At 50.7% G+C, this 18,874-nt stretch overlaps 1 protein-coding gene across 5 annotated transcripts in view; it reads left to right on the top strand.

Annotated features, from left to right (window-relative positions):
* The window catches only part of MYLK (myosin light chain kinase), a 195,697-nt gene that overhangs the window by 92,599 nt on the left and 84,224 nt on the right, over positions 1 to 18,874 (top strand). For 2 of the 5 annotated variants that reach the window (XM_040250388.1, XM_040250395.1), the window contains exons 12-16: positions 8,818 to 8,955; positions 10,474 to 10,671; positions 11,353 to 11,602; positions 17,560 to 17,631; positions 18,068 to 18,874. The exon at positions 18,068 to 18,874 is cut by the window's right edge and continues 413 nt beyond it. In XM_040250388.1, coding sequence (XP_040106322.1) covers positions 8,818 to 8,955; positions 10,474 to 10,671; positions 11,353 to 11,602; positions 17,560 to 17,631; positions 18,068 to 18,874 — 1,465 coding nt within the window. The remainder of the gene's footprint in view (positions 1 to 8,817; positions 8,956 to 10,473; positions 10,672 to 11,352; positions 11,603 to 17,559; positions 17,632 to 18,067) is intronic. The other 3 variants (XM_040250400.1, XM_040250401.1, XM_040250399.1) reach the window with 2 other exon arrangements.

Genomic DNA, 18,874 nt, shown 5'->3' on the forward strand with positions numbered 1-18,874 from the left:
AAAGAGAGGGCATGGCTATGGAGAAAAGGCTCTCTTTTCTTGTCCAACAAGTAGACCATTTGCTGACTCTCCAAGTCGGTTTATTCAGTTAGACAGACTTTTGTTGGCAGAGAGTTCACAGACGTCCCTGGAGAGGGATTTGCACTGTGCCCCGATGGAGAGCGGCTGGGCAAAGGTAACCCTGATGAGCCCTTGAGTCAGCAGTCCTGGAGCTTAGGGAAAGGAGGAGGCCAGACTGAGACCCCTGGACCCTGCTGGATTTTGAGCACCACATCAAGGAAGGAGGGACGAGTGTGCTTCTGGAACTGTCTTTCATTGGTGATTCACTGAACGTTCCTAGTGTAACAGGGTGAATAGTATAACAGTGTGTGGAGTGAATTGGATTCGCTGTTGGAAAGATATTTTGCATTTTTATGACTAAACAAAATATTTCCGTTTCAAAACTTAAGGAAAATCTTTAGTAGCTCAGAGATGAAGGCAATAATTTTCCCTCTCCCTAAGTGCATCTTCAGGAGGTCCATGTGTCGGCACACCTGAGAGGGGGCAGGGGATGTAGGAAGTAGGGGAGGGCCCTTCCATGTCCGTTTCTATTTGGTGACAACTTGTGGATCCAGGGACGCTGGTGTCAGGGAAACTACTGACAGGGCCTGAGGCTCTGACAGCAAGACTTAGTAAAAACTGTGACAGGCGGTGGTCCCTCTTAGGGGGAGCCCTGGGGAGCTCTTTAGATGGTAGAGAATTCTGTCTGTTTCATATGGGTGTCATCATCTGTTTAAACACTTTAAAGTGACATTCTTAATTTTTTATTTTAATCTGACACAAGTTTTGAATGAGCTGGGAGCCTTCTAAGAGCCATTTTCAAGGCAAACTACTCACGTACATTTAATGCGAATTCAGTCCGTAAACATGGGGCGCTTTAGAGAGCAGTAACTTAGCTGGTAAAAGTTGACAGGTGGAAAAAACTTCCAAGAGAAATTGTCTAAGGAGAAATTCAGAAGTGTTTTTCTTGCTAAACCCATGTAAAGTGAGGAAAGATTCAGAAGGGAAGAACAGGCGAATGATCGCAGGACAAAAGAAGACACTTGGATCCACACCAGCACTATAACAAAGCTGTAGTGGCTTCTTAATTTTCAAGCCCAAGAAAGCCCAAGGCCTTGCTCATGTCTCCAGTTTTGATGAGCAAGTTTATACCAGTTGTCATTGTTGTTCAGTCGCTCAGTTGTGTGTGACTCTTTGCAACCTCATGAACTCCAGCACCCCAGGCTTTCCTGTCCTTTACCATCTCCCAGAGCTTGCTCAAACTCATATCCATTGAGTAGGTAATGCCATCCAACCATCTCATCCTCTGTCACCCCCTTCTCCTCCTGCCTTCAATCTTTCCCAGCATCAGGGTCTTTTCTAATGAGTCAGCTCTTTGCATCAGGTGGCCAAAGTATTGGAGCTTCAGTTTCAGCGTCACTCCTTCCAATGAATATTTAAGATTGATTTCCTTTAGGATTGATTGATTTGATCTCCTTGCTGTCCAAGGGACTCTCAAGAGTCCTCCAACACCACAGTTCAAAAGCATCAATTCTTCAGCACTCAGCACTCAGTGATTTTGTAGCCCAAGAAAATAAAGTCTGTCACTGTTTAAACTGTTTCCCCATCTGTTTGCCATGAAGGGATAGGACTGGATGTCATAATCTTAGTTTTCTGAATGTTGAGTTTTAAGCCAATTTTTTTGCTCTGCTCTTCACTTTCATCAAGAGGCTCTTTAGTTCCTCTTCGCTTCCTGCCATAAGGGTAATGTCATCTGCATGATATACTAGTTATTGTATGAGAATTAATGAGAAAAGTAGCAAATAGCACCTGTTGTGTGGATGCTTAACTTCCTCTAAATAAGAGCTTTTCAAAACCTATTATTGGGATTATATCAGTTCCTGTAAGTGTTAAAACGAGACCATCAGTTATCATTTTTAATGAGGAACATTGTTTTGATAAATGATCTAATCAGTTAAAGCCAGTTTGTTTTGTTTAATTCCCATAATGACTCCATGCTCTACTTTTGAATGAACTCCATTCTACAGATGAGGAAAACCGATGCTCAGATGTCAAGTCAGCAGCCACAATAGGCCAGCTCACAGGCAGCCCCTCTAGGCCTCCAGTTGCCTCAGCCCACATGCTCGTTCTGCTGCTCTGGGTCTCTGAGAAGTCATTTGTTTGATACTTTTGCTTCCCCAGAGCAAGAGTTTTATGTTTAAGTTCATGACTAGGGACTGTCTTCAGAAACAGTTTCTGATGAGTCAAAACAGAGCATAAATGGCCAAGGAGGGAAAACTTGGAGGGTCTGTGCTGTGCTTAGTCACTCAGTCGTGTCCAACTCTTTGCGACCCCCTGGGCTTTAGCCTGCCAGACTCCTCTGTCCATGGAGATTCTCCAGGCAAGAATACTGGAGTGGGTTGCCATGCCCTCCTCCAGAGGATCCTCCCAAGCTAGGGATCGAACCCAGGTCTCCCGCATTGCAGACCATTTCTTAACCTGAGCCACCAGGGAAGCCCAAGAATACTGCAGTGGGTAGCCTATCCCTTCTCCAGGGGATCTTCCCAACCCAGGAATCCCCCCAGGGTCTCCTGCATTGCAGGCAGATTCTTTACCAGCTAAGCTACTAGGGAAGCTCTGGAGGGTCTTTATAGGCTCAAAGAGTGGTCTCTCTCTCCGTCTTTGTCTCTCTCCTCCCTTTTCTCTCTCTCCATGTTCCTTTCTTCTCCCCGCTTCTCTCTTCTCTCCTCTCATTCCTCTATCCCTTTCCTAAGTCCTGCTATAGTTTCATCTACATGACATCATGTTTTACTTGTCAATAAACTGCTTATGGGGTTCCCTGGTGGGTCAGACAGTAAAGAATCTGCCTGCAATGCAGGAGACCCAGGTTCGATCCTTGGGTTGGGAAGATTGCCTGGAGAAGGGAATGGCTACCCACCCCAGCATTCTTACCTGGAGAATCCCATGGATGGAGGAGCCTGACTGGCTGCAGTCCACGGGGTTGCACAGAGCTGAATGTGACCGAGCATGTGCCCTGCTTCTGGCTGTTCTTGCTCTCAGTTCTTGTCTTTCCCACCAGAGGACAGTCCTGTCCCTTCTCCCTTCTCTCAGTGTGGAACAGAACCACTAACACCAGGCTGCCCAGTTTAATGGCAGAGAGAGCCAGCGAGTGAGTGGAGGGCCATTGGCTAACTGACCGAGTACCTGAGCAACAGACACGCTCACTTCAGAAATTTAGTCCTAGGCCCATAAATCAAGGAGGCTCAGCCCGCCCTAGATTCCAAAGAGAAAGGGCCTGTGGGCTTGGTCTCAGCAGACCAGAGGAAGCACAGCTGTGGGGGGGGACCTGGGGTATATTTAATCCGGCCCCATTTGAGCTGGGTTGCAAGTCTGCCATTGCATCCCTTGGTGTACCACAGCCAGAGTCTGCCCTCCCCAAATGAAAAAGGTTCAGGTTGCCTGAGGTGCTGTGGCCCCCGGGGGCCTCTTTCCTCAGACCCTGGTCCACCTACTCTGCCTGAAACCAGGACTGCGCCAGGTGACAGCTAAACCACGACTCCAGGAGAGACGTCTCTAGGAGAACCAGCTCTCTGGGCAAGAGCACAAGGACGGAGAGCTCCCAGGGGAATCTAGCTGACTGGCCTTTGTTCTCAGGTCAGGAAGGGAGCATCCAAACCAGGACCCCATTGGCCCTGTCAGCTTTTCTGCCAGCTTCCTTCTCTGAGTCCCAGCTCACTCTGCTGTAAAATGAGGGCACATTCTTCCCAACTTCAGAGGGTGTTGAACATAAACTGAGAGCTGCAGATATCCTTTAGAATCCTTAAATGCTGACCTTTGTAAGGCATTGTTATAATGTAATCTCTGCTGCTGAGACCTTTCAGATCTCTGACCAATTATATGTGAATACCCTGGTTTGGGAGGAGACCATATTGTATCATTTCTCATCGTATCAATAGTTATTGTCAGATTGAGTTTGCCTAACCAAAAACAGTCGGATTAGGAAAGGCACAAAACATTTATTCTTGTACTTATTATGTGCCAGATATTCTTTAGCTGTTTTATATATGTCCTTTCTTTGAATCATCTGAAAATCCGGCAGTGTTTATCATGCATTATACTAATGATGTGTGCATTACCCCTTATCACTTGGGCAGGATCGTCAGTAACTGATGATAACTGTATTCTTATCAGTTTAGAGGAGAGAACACTGAGGCTTAGCCTGGGGTACTTGCTTCAGATCACACAGCTCGAGCTAGGAGCTCACAACACCCATTTCCATCTGTCTCTTCTTACTGTATCTAAGTCCATGCAAGAGGGAGCAGAAACTGATACGTCATCTATCGGCCACAGATGAGCCAGGGTAAGTTGTGTATGGCTTTGGAATTAAATGACAAACACATACCTCGCCCTTTGCCCTGACTTTCCCTGCTCTATGTTAGCTTTCCTCCCTTGTCAGGTGTCTAGAATGGGGGTCCACATAGCACATCTGTCTTCATGGGGAGTCCAGCATGGCCACCCCTGCAGGTGACTGGCTCCCTTGGAAAAGTCTCAGAACACCTGGGCCTCATGGTCAGGAGGCCTGGGTTTGAGCTCTCAGTCTGCCTGTCACTGGCTCGGGGACCTTGAGTAGCTTACTTCACCTGAGCACGTCCCAGCCTCTCTCCAGTAAAGTTGGGTGGTGGGCTTGGGACTGGGGTTTCAGGATTCAAGTTAGGGCTGCTTTTCTGGGGTTGCCTAAGGAAGCTGCTTGTCCTAAAACTGATATCCTCATTGGCTCCGGGATCTGAGCCCAGAGTGTGTTTGTAGAGGAGGTTTGGTTGTTTTTCTCATTCTGTGAAGACTCTGGGGTGGCGACTGGGGCTGAGCTCGGCTCTCTGTGGCTCTAGTCCCACGTGACCCTGAACGGCAGGCTTGAGAACAGGTTCATTCTGCACATTTACTCCCTGTCACTTCCCTCTGCTCTTTGTTCTTGCTGTGGGGCCCTTGCTGGGGAGGCAACAACAGGGTCAAAGACGATGGGTGACATTGGAACTAAATGCCTGCCTGGGGCAGTTTCCACAGATTCAGACACTGTCACTCATCTCTCTCTGAAGGAGTGCAGTGGAATTTTGTTCTCAAAATTTAGATTTACTTTAAGTGAAGTGAAGTGAGGTGAAGTTGCTCAGTCGTGTCCAACTCTTTGCGACCCCGTGGACTGTTGCCCACCAGGCTCCTCCGTCCATGGGATTCTCCAGGCAAGAATACTGGAGTGGGGTGCCATTTCCTTCTCTTTAGGTATATCCATATTTTTAAGCAACACATTTGTATTCTTCACAGTATTTCCCTTCGTTGACATAGAAATGAGAATCTTTAATCCTGAGGTGAGGCTCCATTTTTTTCTTCTGCTGCTGATAAACCCACCAGGTAATTAAGCCCAAGAGGTAGGTGTGAGTGAGCGCTCATGCCAGCCTCACACACCTGCAAATGTGGATGATGGGTGGCTGGAGAAAGTACTTTCATATATTATCTCTTTAAACCCCCCAGGTCCTATAATAGTACTGTTATTCCCCTAAATACAGTTGAGGAAGTCAAGCTTTAGAAAGAGAGCATGCCTTGCCCAAGACCAAGTCCCAGCCTCAGATCCTACATTTCAGTGGCTTTCGGAGAACCAGTGAGCTGTCACGTGGGACGCAGTGCCCAGGACACCCTGTCAGGGCAGGGAGGTGCAGATGGGCATTTAGTTGCACTGGCTGAGACCTGTAGGGTGGCTTGGCTTTGCCAAAGCCCCAGGCCTGGAAACTGAGCTGCAGGAAGACCTAACACATGGAGGGGTCAAGGAGGAGCTGTAACTGCTTGCAGGAAAGGGAGCTGGAGGTTTTGATGTTCCCGAAGCATCTGGGAATGAGAGTCCGTCTGCAGGGAGCTCTGTGAAGCTGGGGCTCTGGCCAAGACAGTGGAGAGGCGGGAACTGGGAGGGCTCTGGACAGGCGAAAACATTTTGTCCTTGAGCCTTTTTGTTCTGTGCAAGAGGAAATTCCTCAACTCTCCTGAGGCAGCCTGCTTGCCCAGGGAGATCTAAGCATTCCCAATATTGGGTCCCTCAAGCCCACCGCTTGGGCCTTCTGCCAAGGGTGTCTGGCTGCCCCTGTCAGAGGCAATGATGCCAGGGCATGGGTCCTGTGTCCCCTTGCACTCTGGCTCCACGCCCTTCACACAGCACCTGCCTTGGGGAAACTTGTCCTCCTACCTCCCTGGTCTTCCCAGCCTCTCCCACCATCAGCCCCAGAGGCTGTACAGGGCATGTTCTGAGTATGCCATATTTTGTTTTCATTTAGTGGCCAGTTTGGAGTTAGGCCTTTCCCAGGTATGTAAATCAGCCTAGAAATGTATTGTCATGGCTACAGGCTTCCAGGAGAAGATCTGGTTTGTGTGGCTCTGGGCTAAAAAGAACTCAAAATACCACAGTCCCCCTGCCCCCAAACTTAAAGTTTACCTTAGAGATACCATAGCCTTCTTTGTCTCTACCCCTGCCCACTCCAGACCCGCCCCTCGCCCCCAACCAAGACAAAAACCAAAAGACTGAAAAAGAATTATTGAAGATCAGAACCTTGTGGCTCACAGGATGAAGGGCAGGATCAGAGGCTGAGCAGCTGGGAGCTGTGGGAACCAGACACCAGCTCACCTCTCTGCTGCCCCTTTCCCTTTGGCTCTCATGAGGCAGGTCAGAGCCCTGCTTAGGGAGGATTCTGAGAATGAAGGAAAGCCTGTTTATTACCCTACCTCCCCCAGAGAACAGAACGGGGGTGAGTGGGCCAGCCTTGAATCCAGAGAGTTGTTCTAGTTTCTGTCTGACTAGCTGGGGCACTCCTTCCCTCTCCCAGAGAGAGATTTTCTCCCCATTTTGGCTGTACAACAAACTGCATATGTTTATGGTGTTTACTTTGAACCTTTAGGATTTCCCTGGTGGCTCAGATGGTAAAGCGTCTGCCTACATAATGCGGGAGACCTGGGTTCGATCCCTGGGTCGGGAAGATCCCCTGGAGAAGGAAATGGCACCCCACTCCAGTACTCTTGCCTGGAGAATCCCATGGATGGAGGAGCCTGATGGGCTACAGTCCATGGGGTTGCAAAGAGTTGGACACGACTGAGCGACGTCACTTCATTTCTTGAACCTTTATACATGAAACCTTTCCCAGGATTTGAAGAAATGAACATCTCCATCACTGCAAATGCTTCCTTATGCCCCTTCACAATCTATCCCCCAACCCCTGCCCCCCAAAACCTGTCGCTATAGTTTGCTTTTTCTAGAGTTTTATATAAATGGAATGATCCAGTGTACTTTCTTGGTCTGCTTTCTTTCATTCAGGGTAATTTGGGTGAGATTTGTCCTTGTTGTAGTGTTTCTGTTAGCGCTGAATAGTATTCCATTGGTATGGATACATCGTAGTGTGTTTATTCATTCACTTGTTGATGCGCATTTGGGTTTTTTCCTGTTTGGAGCCATTAGGAAGAAAGCTGCTATGAATGTTTGTGTACAAGTCTTTGTTTGGACAAGTGCTTTCATTGCTCTTGTGTAAACACCCAGGAATAGAATGAATGGATCATGTGCTAAATGATTAACTTTTTAAGAAACTGTCAGATTGTGTTCAAAAGGGTCTGAACTATTTTGCACCTGCACCAGCAGCGTCGGAGAGTTCTGGTTGTGCCACCTCCTCGCCGGCAAGGTCCTTAGGACGACCAGTCTTTAATTTTAGTCATTCTAATGATGTAGTGTCTTTGACTTTCTTGAGGTGCTTAAAATCTCAGGAGATAGTAACGGAGCACCATGCAGTCATAGAAAACAATGAAGAAGCTCTCTAGTTCTGTTTTATGAGAGGCATCTAGATATGCAGTCCTACCTGTGTACCTGCGGGTTCTGCATCTGTAGATTCAAACAACCACATATCAAAAATATTTGAGAAAAAAAATTCCAGAAGGTTTCAAAAAGCACAACTTGAACTTGCCACGCTGGCAACTATTTATATAGTGCTTACATTATATTAGGTGTTATAAGTAATCAAGAGGTGATTTTAAAGTATATAGGAGGATTTTAGGTTATATGCAAATATTATGCTATTTTATATATATAAGGAACTTGAGCAGCTGCAGATTTTGGTATCAGCAAGGGGTCCTGGAGCCAATCCCCTGCAGATACCAAGGGATGACTGTATTGTTAGATGAAAAAGCAAGGTGCCAATCATTGTATATAGTTTGCTATCAGTCTTTTAAGAGAAGAAAAATAAAAGTGTATACCTATGTGCTATTGTGTGTTATACACATGGACCATTGTTGGCACGATGAACAAGAAGCTGGAAATTGGTTGCTTCTGGGGAGAGACATTTGGCCAGAGGACAGGGGTAGAGGGAGACTGTACACATTCTCTTTGTACCTTTTGAGCTTTATGCCATATGAATGCGTCACTTATTCAAAAGAGTAAATAAAATTTAAGGGGTGAAAAGCTCGTAGGATGCCAAGCGCTGGCTCTCCCCCACTACTTGCACCCCCCTGAAGTGCTCCTGGGGACCCAGAGCCTAGGTTGGACGTGGCCCTCCAGAGGCCTCGTGCTTCCCTGCTGGGAGGCAAGAGCACTGCCGTGCCATGCAGGGAAATGGCCACGCCTTGTCCGAGGGGTCTCCCGGGCCTCCCACACCCCTTATCTGGCCGTAGCCGGTTTCTGGCGGGAACTTGAGCCCCAGCACGTTCATATGCTGAGTGCTCTTTTAGTCCGTGTCTGTGGAATGAATGAGTGGGTGTTCACCCCACACTCTGTTTGCCACGCAGAGAAGAAGAGTGAGGAGAAGAGCGAGTGCCTCCTGCCCGCAGCCCCCAGCGAGCCCGCCGCGCCCCTCTTCCTGCAGGGCCTCTCTGACCTCCACGTCATGGACGGGAGCCAGGTCACCATGACAGTCCGGGTGTCAGGTCTGTCCCCACGCCTCTCTCCTCTGGGCATGCATGAGAATGGGCATGGTTGCAACATAGGCATTGCTCCCCGACAGCCTGCTCAGCTCATTCATCCGTCAGGACACCAGCCTGGAGCTGTCAGTCAACGGACCTGAAGAAAGGAGGCCTCTTGGCCCCTCGTTTCTGTCTTCTCTGGCAGGATTTTCTGGACTCAAGGTTAAGCGGTTCAGGGGAAAAGATGGCCATGCTAGAGAGGTGGGGGATTAATTGAAAACCTAGTATGGCCAGTGTAACTGGAGATTGTGAACACTGGTCCAAAACCAGATGATGTGAGAACTCCCAGACTCTCGAAAGACAGCTGCTGTATTCAAGTGTTACGGTGAGAAGATGGGACAGAGGCCTTCTCACATAGGGACGGGGTGACAAGAGCATGGGGTGAGCAGCCCAGTGGAAGACGTCACAGTGCTTGCTGGGAGCCAGCAAGCGAAGCCTGGGGAATCTCCTGGCACAGTCTTAATGACATAGACTTGTGCTGGCCTCTGATAAGTCCTGTCGACAGCCTGAAGGTCTTCTCTGGTTTTTCAGTTTCTCTGGAGCAAAGGCGATAAGGATGAGCTGGGAAAGAACCCGTGGTCTCAGGGTGAACTCCCTGCTCCCGAAGGCTGGAGGCAGTCCCTGGATAATACAGGCAGAGGCCGGGTCCCCTCCCCTGCACACACTCCTCAAGTTTAGAAATCAAAGGCCCCCTGGCCTCCAGACACAGGGTTGGCTACCCATCGAGGCAGGTGGTAGTCTTCACTGTCCTTGAAAGAGCCTGACACCACGCAGCTATTCCCAGGGTCTTGCTCCCCTGGAAGCAGAACACCACGGCTCAGCTCTTACCACAGAGGAACCCTCACAGGTGGCTGTTGTTTTATGCCCCTCTAAAAATTGCTAGAAGCTACCCCCAGGGAAGTAGACTAGCAAAAACTGAAAATGCTATCCACCAAGAGCTGGGTCTGGAAAGCCTGACACCCGTCTTTACCCTTGGACATTTGCATGGAACCAAAATGGAGTGCTAACGGAGCCCTTCCTTGGTGAAAACTGACAAGGGAGTTTGTGTGAAGTCCTGTGTGAGGTGTGCGGGGCAGGAAATGAGCTGGAACCCACCGATTCAGCTACCGCTCAGCATTATCAGTCTGAATTCTGATTTTAAAAGCTTTTCTACCAGTATGTTTTTCATCTCTGAAATCATCATTTTATTCCACTTCTGGATTCTTCCTGGTTTCCCCAAATTTGTTGTTAAGTAATTATAATGAACATGTATTGAGTACTTTCTTTGTGCCAGGTGCTGCTCTAATCTGCTTTTCTAGTGGGCTGCTAAGGGGGTGGTACTAATTTATTTAACCCTCCCAGTAAACCTATGAGGTAGGTAGGGTTAGAATATTTATGGATGGGAAGACTGAAGCAATGCAATGTCACAGTACAAAGCAGAGTTGCCCACAGCCCAGGGAAGCCCCTCTCTGACCAGCCCCCCTGCTGCTCCTCTCCGTTCAGGGAACCCGCCCCCAGAGGTCATCTGGCTTCATGACGGGACTGAGATCCAGGAGTCCGAGGACTTCCACTTTGAACAGAGAGGCACTCAGCACAGCCTGTGTATCCAGGAAGTGTTCCCGGAGGACACGGGCACTTACACCTGTGAGGCCTGGAACAGCGCAGGAGAGGTCCGCACACAGGCCGTGCTCACCGTGCAAGGTGGGGCTGACCCGCGACCTGGTGACCAGAAGCGGGGCAGGGACGGGGTAACTATGTGGTTACGGTCTCTCCAAAGACGATCTGGAGGTGAGGAAACCATGTGGGCCTATTTTGTTACCATCTCCTGTGCTCCCTTGGTTCCATCCCAGCCCCAGTGGCAAGCTCCCCATCCTCCATCCGAGGCTCTGGCTGAGGGGTCCACCCTTTCCTGCCTTTGGAAGCCCCTGCTCTCCCTGGATTACTGGTGAGCAGCTGCGTAGAGTGCTAGGAGAGAAGTCTCCTAATACACTAACAGTTTGGCAGTGACAGCTTTGGAGGTGAGGGCCTGTGAGGGCCCTTGCCTTTAGAGAACCCATATTTAAGAGGATAGACAAGGTAAGCACACACAGCAAGGGACAGCTCTTCATCATACAGATCACTGTTCCCGAGCCCAGTGCCCCGTACGTTCTAGGTGACCTCCCCTTGCTACAAGTTCATGTTAATTTTGCCCTCTGAGAAGCAACCAAGACAGATTTGCCACGAGAAGGAGGTGCTCTCCCTGAATGTTCAATAAGAGTCACTTCTGGATAAGCTGTTCTTTGGGTAACATGCTGTCTTCTGACCTTCACCACCTGGGAGAGTTAGGTGGATGCTCTCGGCTGAAAGGCCTTCCTCTCTAACTCAACCCTCTGCTAACTTCAGAGCCGCAGGATGGCACCCAGCCCTGGTTCATCAGCAAGCCCCGCTCGGTGACTGCCTGCCTGGGCCAGAGTGTCCTTATCTCCTGTGCCATAGCCGGCGACCCCTTCCCCACTGTGCACTGGCTCCGAGATGGCAAAGCCCTCTCCAGAGACACTGGCCACTTCGAGGTGCTACAGAATGAGGACGTGTTCACCCTGGTTCTGAAAAACGTGCAGCCCTGGCACGCCGGCCAGTATGAGATCCTGCTCAAGTGAGTCTGCATGCCCTGCTGATTTCCTCCAACCCCTCCCCACCCAGTCCCTACCTCCTGGCAAAGTCACTACCTGGGACTGGGAAGCCAGAGGAGCCGCAGAAGAATGTGGGGCTGGGCTTCAGGGAAAAGAAAGAGCAGGCTTGGTGCTACTGACGAGCTTTTGTTCTTCCACCCCAAGACAGCAGAGGTTTATTGAGAGCCTTCCCTTCTGAGCGCAATTCCCCAGAGGCCTCCATCTTATTACACCCTGGTTTTGTTCCCCCCATTATTTGGTATAGGAAGAATATGAGTGAGGAAAGATGAGTTAAGACTGGGAAAGCAGTGTTATCTATTGTGAAGGCAGTATGCTGTGCCAAGTTGCTTCAATCACGTCTGACTCTGTGACGCCGTGGACTGTAGCCCGCCAGGCTCCTCTGTCCATGGGGTTTTCCAGGCAAGAATACTGGAATGAGTTGCCATTTCCTCCTCCAGGGGATCTTCCTGACCCAGGGATCAGACCCTGGTCTCTGATATCTCCTGCACTGGCAGGCAGGCTCTTTACCACTCTTGCCACCAGGAAAGTCCCATGAAGGGAATTTATTTGTTATCTTTCACCCCCGTATTGCTTGAGACAGCAGTAATATTCTCACAGTTTGTGTGAGTTTTGCCTCAGGCTTTTATACAAGCTTTCAGTGAAGAGGTCAGCAGGGGCTACTGTCTCTGAAGACGCGACTGAGGCTTGAGGGCCCACATCTGTGACGGCTCACTCACCCACAAGGCTGTTGGCAGGAGGCCTCAGCTCCTGGCCATGTGGACCTCTCCCTGGGGCTGTTTGAGCATCTTCATGGCACAGCAGCTGGCTTCCCCAGAGCTGGTGGTCCAAGGGGGACAACTAGTTTCAGTCTCCTGTGACCGTTCTTCAGCAGTCATTACTTCTGCCACATTCTATCCATGAGCGGTGAGTCAGTAAGTACAGCCCATATTCAAGCAAAGGGGAATTAAGTTCTCCTCTTGGAGACAGGAGTATCAAAGAGTTTGTAGACATTTAAAACCACTACAGGGACATTAACTCTCCCCATTCATTTCTCCTCCCTTTCAAGGTCTTTCTAGGGAACATAGGAAGGTAAGCTCCATGAAGGCTCGTTGCTGTGTTCCCAGTGCCTAGAACATTGTCTGCCCATAGTCGGCATTTGGTAGCTATTTGTTAGGAGAAGGAAATGGCAGCCCACTCCAGTGTTCTTGCCTGGAGAATCCCAGAGATGAGGGAGCCTGGTGGGCTGCCGTCCATGGGGTCGCACAGAGTCAGACATGACTGAAGCGACTTAGCAGCAGCAGCAGCAGCTATTTGTTAAATGGATGTGATCCAGAAATATTTTTCCACCTTTAAAATGCTCTAATTCTTGAAACTCCATGTCCACCCTGGGTTGATGGGGACAGAACGCCAGCCCCTAGGGTTGGTATTAGCACTGAAAAAGGGCACTTGTCTGTACCGTGACTCTGCAGACAGACTTGCCACATCCTGAAGATGGTTGGACTGCGCTGGCTCAGGGGCCTGGCCTCTTGACAAGGGGCTTGCTCTCCTGGATCAGTCATTTTCCTGTACCGAGCCCACGGTGTTCAGGGCTTTGAGCTACAGATGGGCTCTGTGAACATATGCCAAAGCTACTGCCATGATGGAGCGTTGCTCTAAGTAAGGACAAAACCTAGCATGTGCTCCATCTACTTGGGTCCTTTCTGAGCGTGTACTTTATACTTGAATTGTTAGCTTTTGCTGCATAACAAACCATCCCAATATTTGGTGAGTTTTAGTAAAATAGCCACTTATTACTTCTTGGGCATCTTTGGATCTGCTAGGAAATTCTACTTAGCTGGCAAGGCTCAGCAAACCTCACCTGAGGTAATACCACATCCGTGGCAGCTGATGAGATGCTTGTGGGCCAATTGATTATCCTATCACCATCAGCAATATGCTCAGAACCCACCAATGGCCTTAGCCTAGTTCCTGAACCAGTTATTATCAGGAAGACCAATCTGCCTCCAAAATAGAAAATAGTTTCTTCTCTCGGCCAGTGCAAATAATGGAAACTGATTCTGTGTTAGAATAGAGCTCGTCTGTATGAAAGGAACAGTGCTTTGAGACAGTACTCATGTACTCAAGCTAGACATCCTAGAAGAGATGAGTTTTTTGTGGGATTTTGAGGCAAATGAGGCAAGTCTCATTGGATAGACTGAGTGTGAGAGGGTAAGAAAGAGCAAAGCAAGGCTGTGGGAAGCCTGCCAGGCCAGAGTGGAGGGTTGCACTGGGAGGTCGGCAGGCAGACTGTCTGGGCCCAGCTGGGGACAGTCATAAAACTTAGACTGTCTTAGCTGGAAGGGACTTCAGAAGTTATTGAACTGCCTCCTTGTTTAATAATGGGGGAAGCTGCGGCCTCAAGGTCATGGCCACCCGAAGGTGAGTAGCAGAGCCCAGACTGGAACCCTTGGCTCTGTCTTTAAATCAGATGCGCCTCCGTGCTTTGTTTCAGTGCACTGGGAACTTGGGAGACCTGGGGCAGGACGTCACACTGGAGCCCCCAAACATGCATCCCTCACCCTCCTCCCTCCCCTGAGTCCAGCCTCCTCATTCCTTTGGGAGGCTGCTCCCTGGCCCTGGCTTTTTCCCCAGTAAGGAGGCAAGTCCATGGAAAATTGCCCTGGGGAGTGTGTGCCAGGCCTGCCAGGGGCTCCTCTGACTTTTCTCAGACCCAGACCTAGAGAGAAATCAGACCTGTACCCAGGACAGAATGCCTTTCAAGGACAGAGACTGGGAGGAAGCTGGGCTGAGGGTGGGGGTGGGACAGGTGCTGCCTGTTGCTGCGGGAGCTGGGGGCACATATGAGCGGCTGACTCCTACCTTCCCTTCCCTAGTTCTCCTGAACTAAAGGGGGAAATGTCCAAAAATCAGCTCCAAATTCTAGCTGAAATATTTGAAAAGATTGATACTTGCCAGGAAATTAGTTCTTTAATTTTGCATATAGAATCCATTCCAGGGGTGGGTGATTCAGTGTGGGGCAGGGTCCAAGATTTTATAACCAGAGAGTGGGCTTCTGACTCAGAGCTTAGGAGATAGGGAACACAGTGGATTCTGTTGGGTGCAAAAGGTGTCACTTACAGAGTGACAGCCCCATACCTCTGTGGCAGCACATGGGCTGGGCATGGGGTTGGGGCCTCAGCCTCAGGCCTGACTTTGTAATGGAGTCTGTGCCGACACCAAAGAGGCCCCAAGAGGCTGATCAGCTGGTTAGGTTATCTGGGATGTGGGTCCCAGGTAACCTGCCTCTCTGACCTTTCCACATAAACCCATGATTTGCCTTAAAAGTCTAGCCAAATATTTTAAATGGATAACCGACAAGGACCCACTAGCACAGGGAAGTCGGCTCAATGTTGTGTGGCAGACTGGATGGGAGGGGATTGGAGTCTGGGGGAGAATGACACATGTCTATGTATAGCTGAGTCCCTTTGCTGTGCACCTGAAACTATGACGACATTGTTAATTGTCTCTACTCAAATACAAAATACAAAGTTAAAAGAAGAGTCTAGCAGAGATTTCGGTGTGTGGCTGTAGAAATAGTGACCCCCAAATCATGCCAAGAAATGATCTCTTTAGTGGGACTGCTGTGGTATTCCCAATTCTGCCCCTTCAGACTGTCTGGGTGCCCCCACATGAAGCCTGGAGAAGGGTTGGGCAGCAGGCTGCCTGCACCCTCTTCTTCAAGGCAGGTAATAGAAAACAACAGAAGCCCTTGCCAGCTTCCCCCGTGGGGAGCTAGCGCTCACTTCAGCTCAGGGGTCAGGGCACCTGACGGTTGAGAGCCTCTGAGGGGCTTGGCTGGGGTTCAAGCATGGCCATGTGGTCAACATCTGCTCAGTGGGCATCTGGGCTATGTTCTGTTTGTGTCAGGAGGAGACTCAGCAGAGGAGATGTCAAAAAGGGTGCCCTGGAAAACATGGCCCCGGGGCACCCTGTCCTCATGCTCCATGCCCACCCCAGACCCTGAACCCTGTGCTTACAAGAAAAGTGGGAACAGAGTGGGCCCTGCTAGCCAGCAACCTGGAAGACGCAGGGTGCTCAGGGGCGAGGCCTCAGCCACAAGTGACCCCCACGGCTATTCTGTGAGTCACCCAAGCCCTGGTGGTTTTCTGTGCTGAGCTCCCAGGATGCTCTGAGGGCCTGAGCCTTCCCAGAGCCTGGTTCTGAGAAGGCATCTAAGTGCTGTCTGTGGAGCAAAGAAGTACCCTGGGTGCTCACACTGCCCAGAGCGGGGTGCCTGAACCTTGAATCTGCGCCCGCTAGAGCCCGAGCATTGAGGAAGGTAACCAGCAGGTACCCAGCAGATGAGAGAAGGTTAGGGAGCATGAAAGGCCAACCTCTCCTCTGTCAAGTGGGTTCCCAGTGTTGAGGAGCGATTAGTGACCCGCAGGACCCTCAAGAATCATCGGCCACACCATGGGCTGCCGGTGCCTGACCTGGAGCTGGCCCTGCATTGGGAGGGGGAGCAGGCAAAGCAAGGTAATTGGAAGAGCCACAGGAACATGTGCTCAGCTCTCTGTCCATGTAGGGGTAACATACACACATTCCCAATCATGGACCGGCAGGTACAGGTGCCCGTCAGGTAGATCCCATCTACATGTGGTTGATATACACATGTACACATAGACACACACAAACACACACGTGTCCCAGCATAGATTTGTACTGAAGAGCACTGTAGGGTGGGATGGGAAAATTACAAGTCAGGTTCCAACCCTTTTCCCTACTAGCCAGCCCTGTGAGTTCAGGCAAAGTTACTTAACCTTTATAAGCCTCATTTTTCTCACCTGTAAAAACAGTTGCTGACAGCCACCTCACAGATCTGCCATGAGTAGGGGAGATGGAATATAAGAGGGATTAGGTCTACGGTGGGACCTGGGGCTGGTGCCAGCCCCTGAAGTGCACACAACGTGGACAAGTGCAGGAAATGGGTGGGAGACCCCAGGAGCCCAACACTGCATCCTGGAAACCCTGAGCCTCCCCTCCTTCCCTCTTTCGTGGGCACGAGAATGCTGGGAACCTCCCCGGGCTGTTGTGGGGACAAGAAACACAGTGGCTGTGAGTCATGAAAGATGGAGGGCGCCACATAAAACATGGTTATTAGCAGGCAGAGTCGCCTTTGACTATCAGATCTGCCTCCACGGCTTCCCCCAGTCTGAGCAGCACCTTCTTGGGCCGGTCAGAGCCCAGACCTGCCAGCAGATGGCAGCCTTGTGGGATCTGACGGCTCATCTGCCGTAAGCCCAGCACAGCATGGGTATGGTACAGCCCCTTTCCCGAGCCCCTTTCCCCAGCTGTTCATGGACAGTGTTAGCAGTGGGCTAAAGAATCCCGAGCCCTCTCTTTGTGACAGAAGAAGAAAAAGGGTCACTTGGGTAGGGATCAGAGGGTGTTTTCATTTCACGAGTAGGTGAAGGGGACCCAGCAGATGGGGGCACCTTGTGAGTAGAAGGAATGATCACCCCACTATTAAGGGGGCATGGAATGAGACTCAGGGTCACTGGGCAAGGTTAGTGGGGCCACACAGTCTAGACCAAGCAGCTCCATCACAGACCTCAGCAGCTTTAGTCTTTACTCTTCCTAGACTGTCCATTGTACTATTTTTATAATATACTTACAGAAAAGTATTCCTGTTTCTGGATGCCTACCTTAGCTGATTCTTTTTTTTTTTTCCTTTTTAAGCAAGAGCTGGAAAGATAAAGGGTGACCAAAGTCGAGGAGGGCCCTGCCCTGAACCTAGGTCTGGGGTGGGTGTGTTAGGTCACAGCTCAGTCCATGGTCCCCTCTTCCCTGGAGCCAACCTGTGGCCAACTCCTGCCTGCCCTGCCCTCCCTGCTGCCCTAGACAAGGCAGGCCCTTGGCCTAGAAAGCCCCTTGATCTGTATTGATCTCTTGAATTCTTCAGGAACCGTGTTGGCCAATGCAGTTGCCAGGTGTCCCTGATGCTACAGAGCAGCCCGGCCAGGGCGGTCCTGCGGTGAGTGTCCCCCGGGGGGTTGCCAGGCCAGGCCCTGTGCCACTGTCCACCCACCTTCCTCCTGGTCCCAGCAGGCCCAGCTCGGCAGCCCCAGATTGTTTGTATCCTGTAGCTGAGGCTGCCGGAGCCAAGACAGAGAGATTGGAAGGGGAATGAGGGAGGGAGAAGTGGGGAGGAGGGGGGGTAAATTTTTTTCTTTTTTTTTTGCACACACCCTTATAAGGCTACTGAAGTCATTACCGATGTAGCAAACCAACTAAGCAAGCAAGCGCCTCTCACCAAAGTTCCCTTCTATAAACACGGCCTGGCCGGCCCCTCGGCCTCCCCTTTCCTCCGCCCTCCCTCCCTCCCTCGGGGATTTGCTCTCCCTGACGTCTCTTTCTTACCCGGCCCCTTTTCCTCCTGCTACTTTCCTTTTTCCCTTCACTGGTCGCAGGGGGAGGGAGCCTGCCAGCTGCGAGGGCCTCTGTGGCCGAGGAGCTGGTGCTGATGGTGGTGGTGGTGGTGACGGCTACGGGAGCCTGAGGCCTGGCTGGCCGGTGGCGAGAGGGCAGGGTGCCCCCGTGGAAGACGACGGCGAGGACGTGCGTGGGGTGCTCAAGAGGCGCGTGGAGACACGGCAGCACACGGAGGAGGCCGTTCGCCAGCAGGAGGTGGAGCAGCTGGACTTCCGTGACCTCCTGGGCAAGAAGGTGAGCACCAAGACCTTGTCTGAAGAGGACCTGAAGGAGATCCCAGCTGAGCAGCTGGACTTCCGCGACCTCCTGGGCAAGAAGGTGAGTACAAAGACCTTGTCTGAAGAGGACCTGAAGGAGATCCCGGCTGAGCAGATGGATTTCCGCGCCAACCTGCAGCGGCAAGTAAAGCCGAAGACCCTGTCGGAGGAGGAGAGGAAAGTGCATGGCCCCCAGCAGGTGGACTTCCGCTCTGTCTTGGCCAAGAAGGGGACTCCCAAGACCCCTGTGCCTGAGAAGGTACCCCCTCCAAAACCTGCCACCCCAGATTTTCGCTCAGTGTTGGGCAGTAAGAAAAAATTACCAACAGAGAATGGTAGCAATAACACTGAGGCCTTGAATGCCAAGGCAGCAGAAGGTCCCAAGCCTGTGGGCAATGCCCAGCCTTCAGGGTTCCTGAAACCCGTGGGCAACACCAAGCTGGCTGATACCCCCAAACCCTTGAGCAGCACCAAGCCAGCAGAGACCCCCAAACCCTTGGGTAACGTCAAGCCAGCCGAGACCCCCAA

The sequence above is a fragment of the Oryx dammah genome, unplaced genomic scaffold (genome assembly GCF_014754425.2).
Source record: "Oryx dammah isolate SB20612 unplaced genomic scaffold, SCBI_Odam_1.1 HiC_scaffold_2, whole genome shotgun sequence".
Taxonomy (NCBI): Eukaryota; Metazoa; Chordata; class Mammalia; order Artiodactyla; family Bovidae; genus Oryx; species Oryx dammah.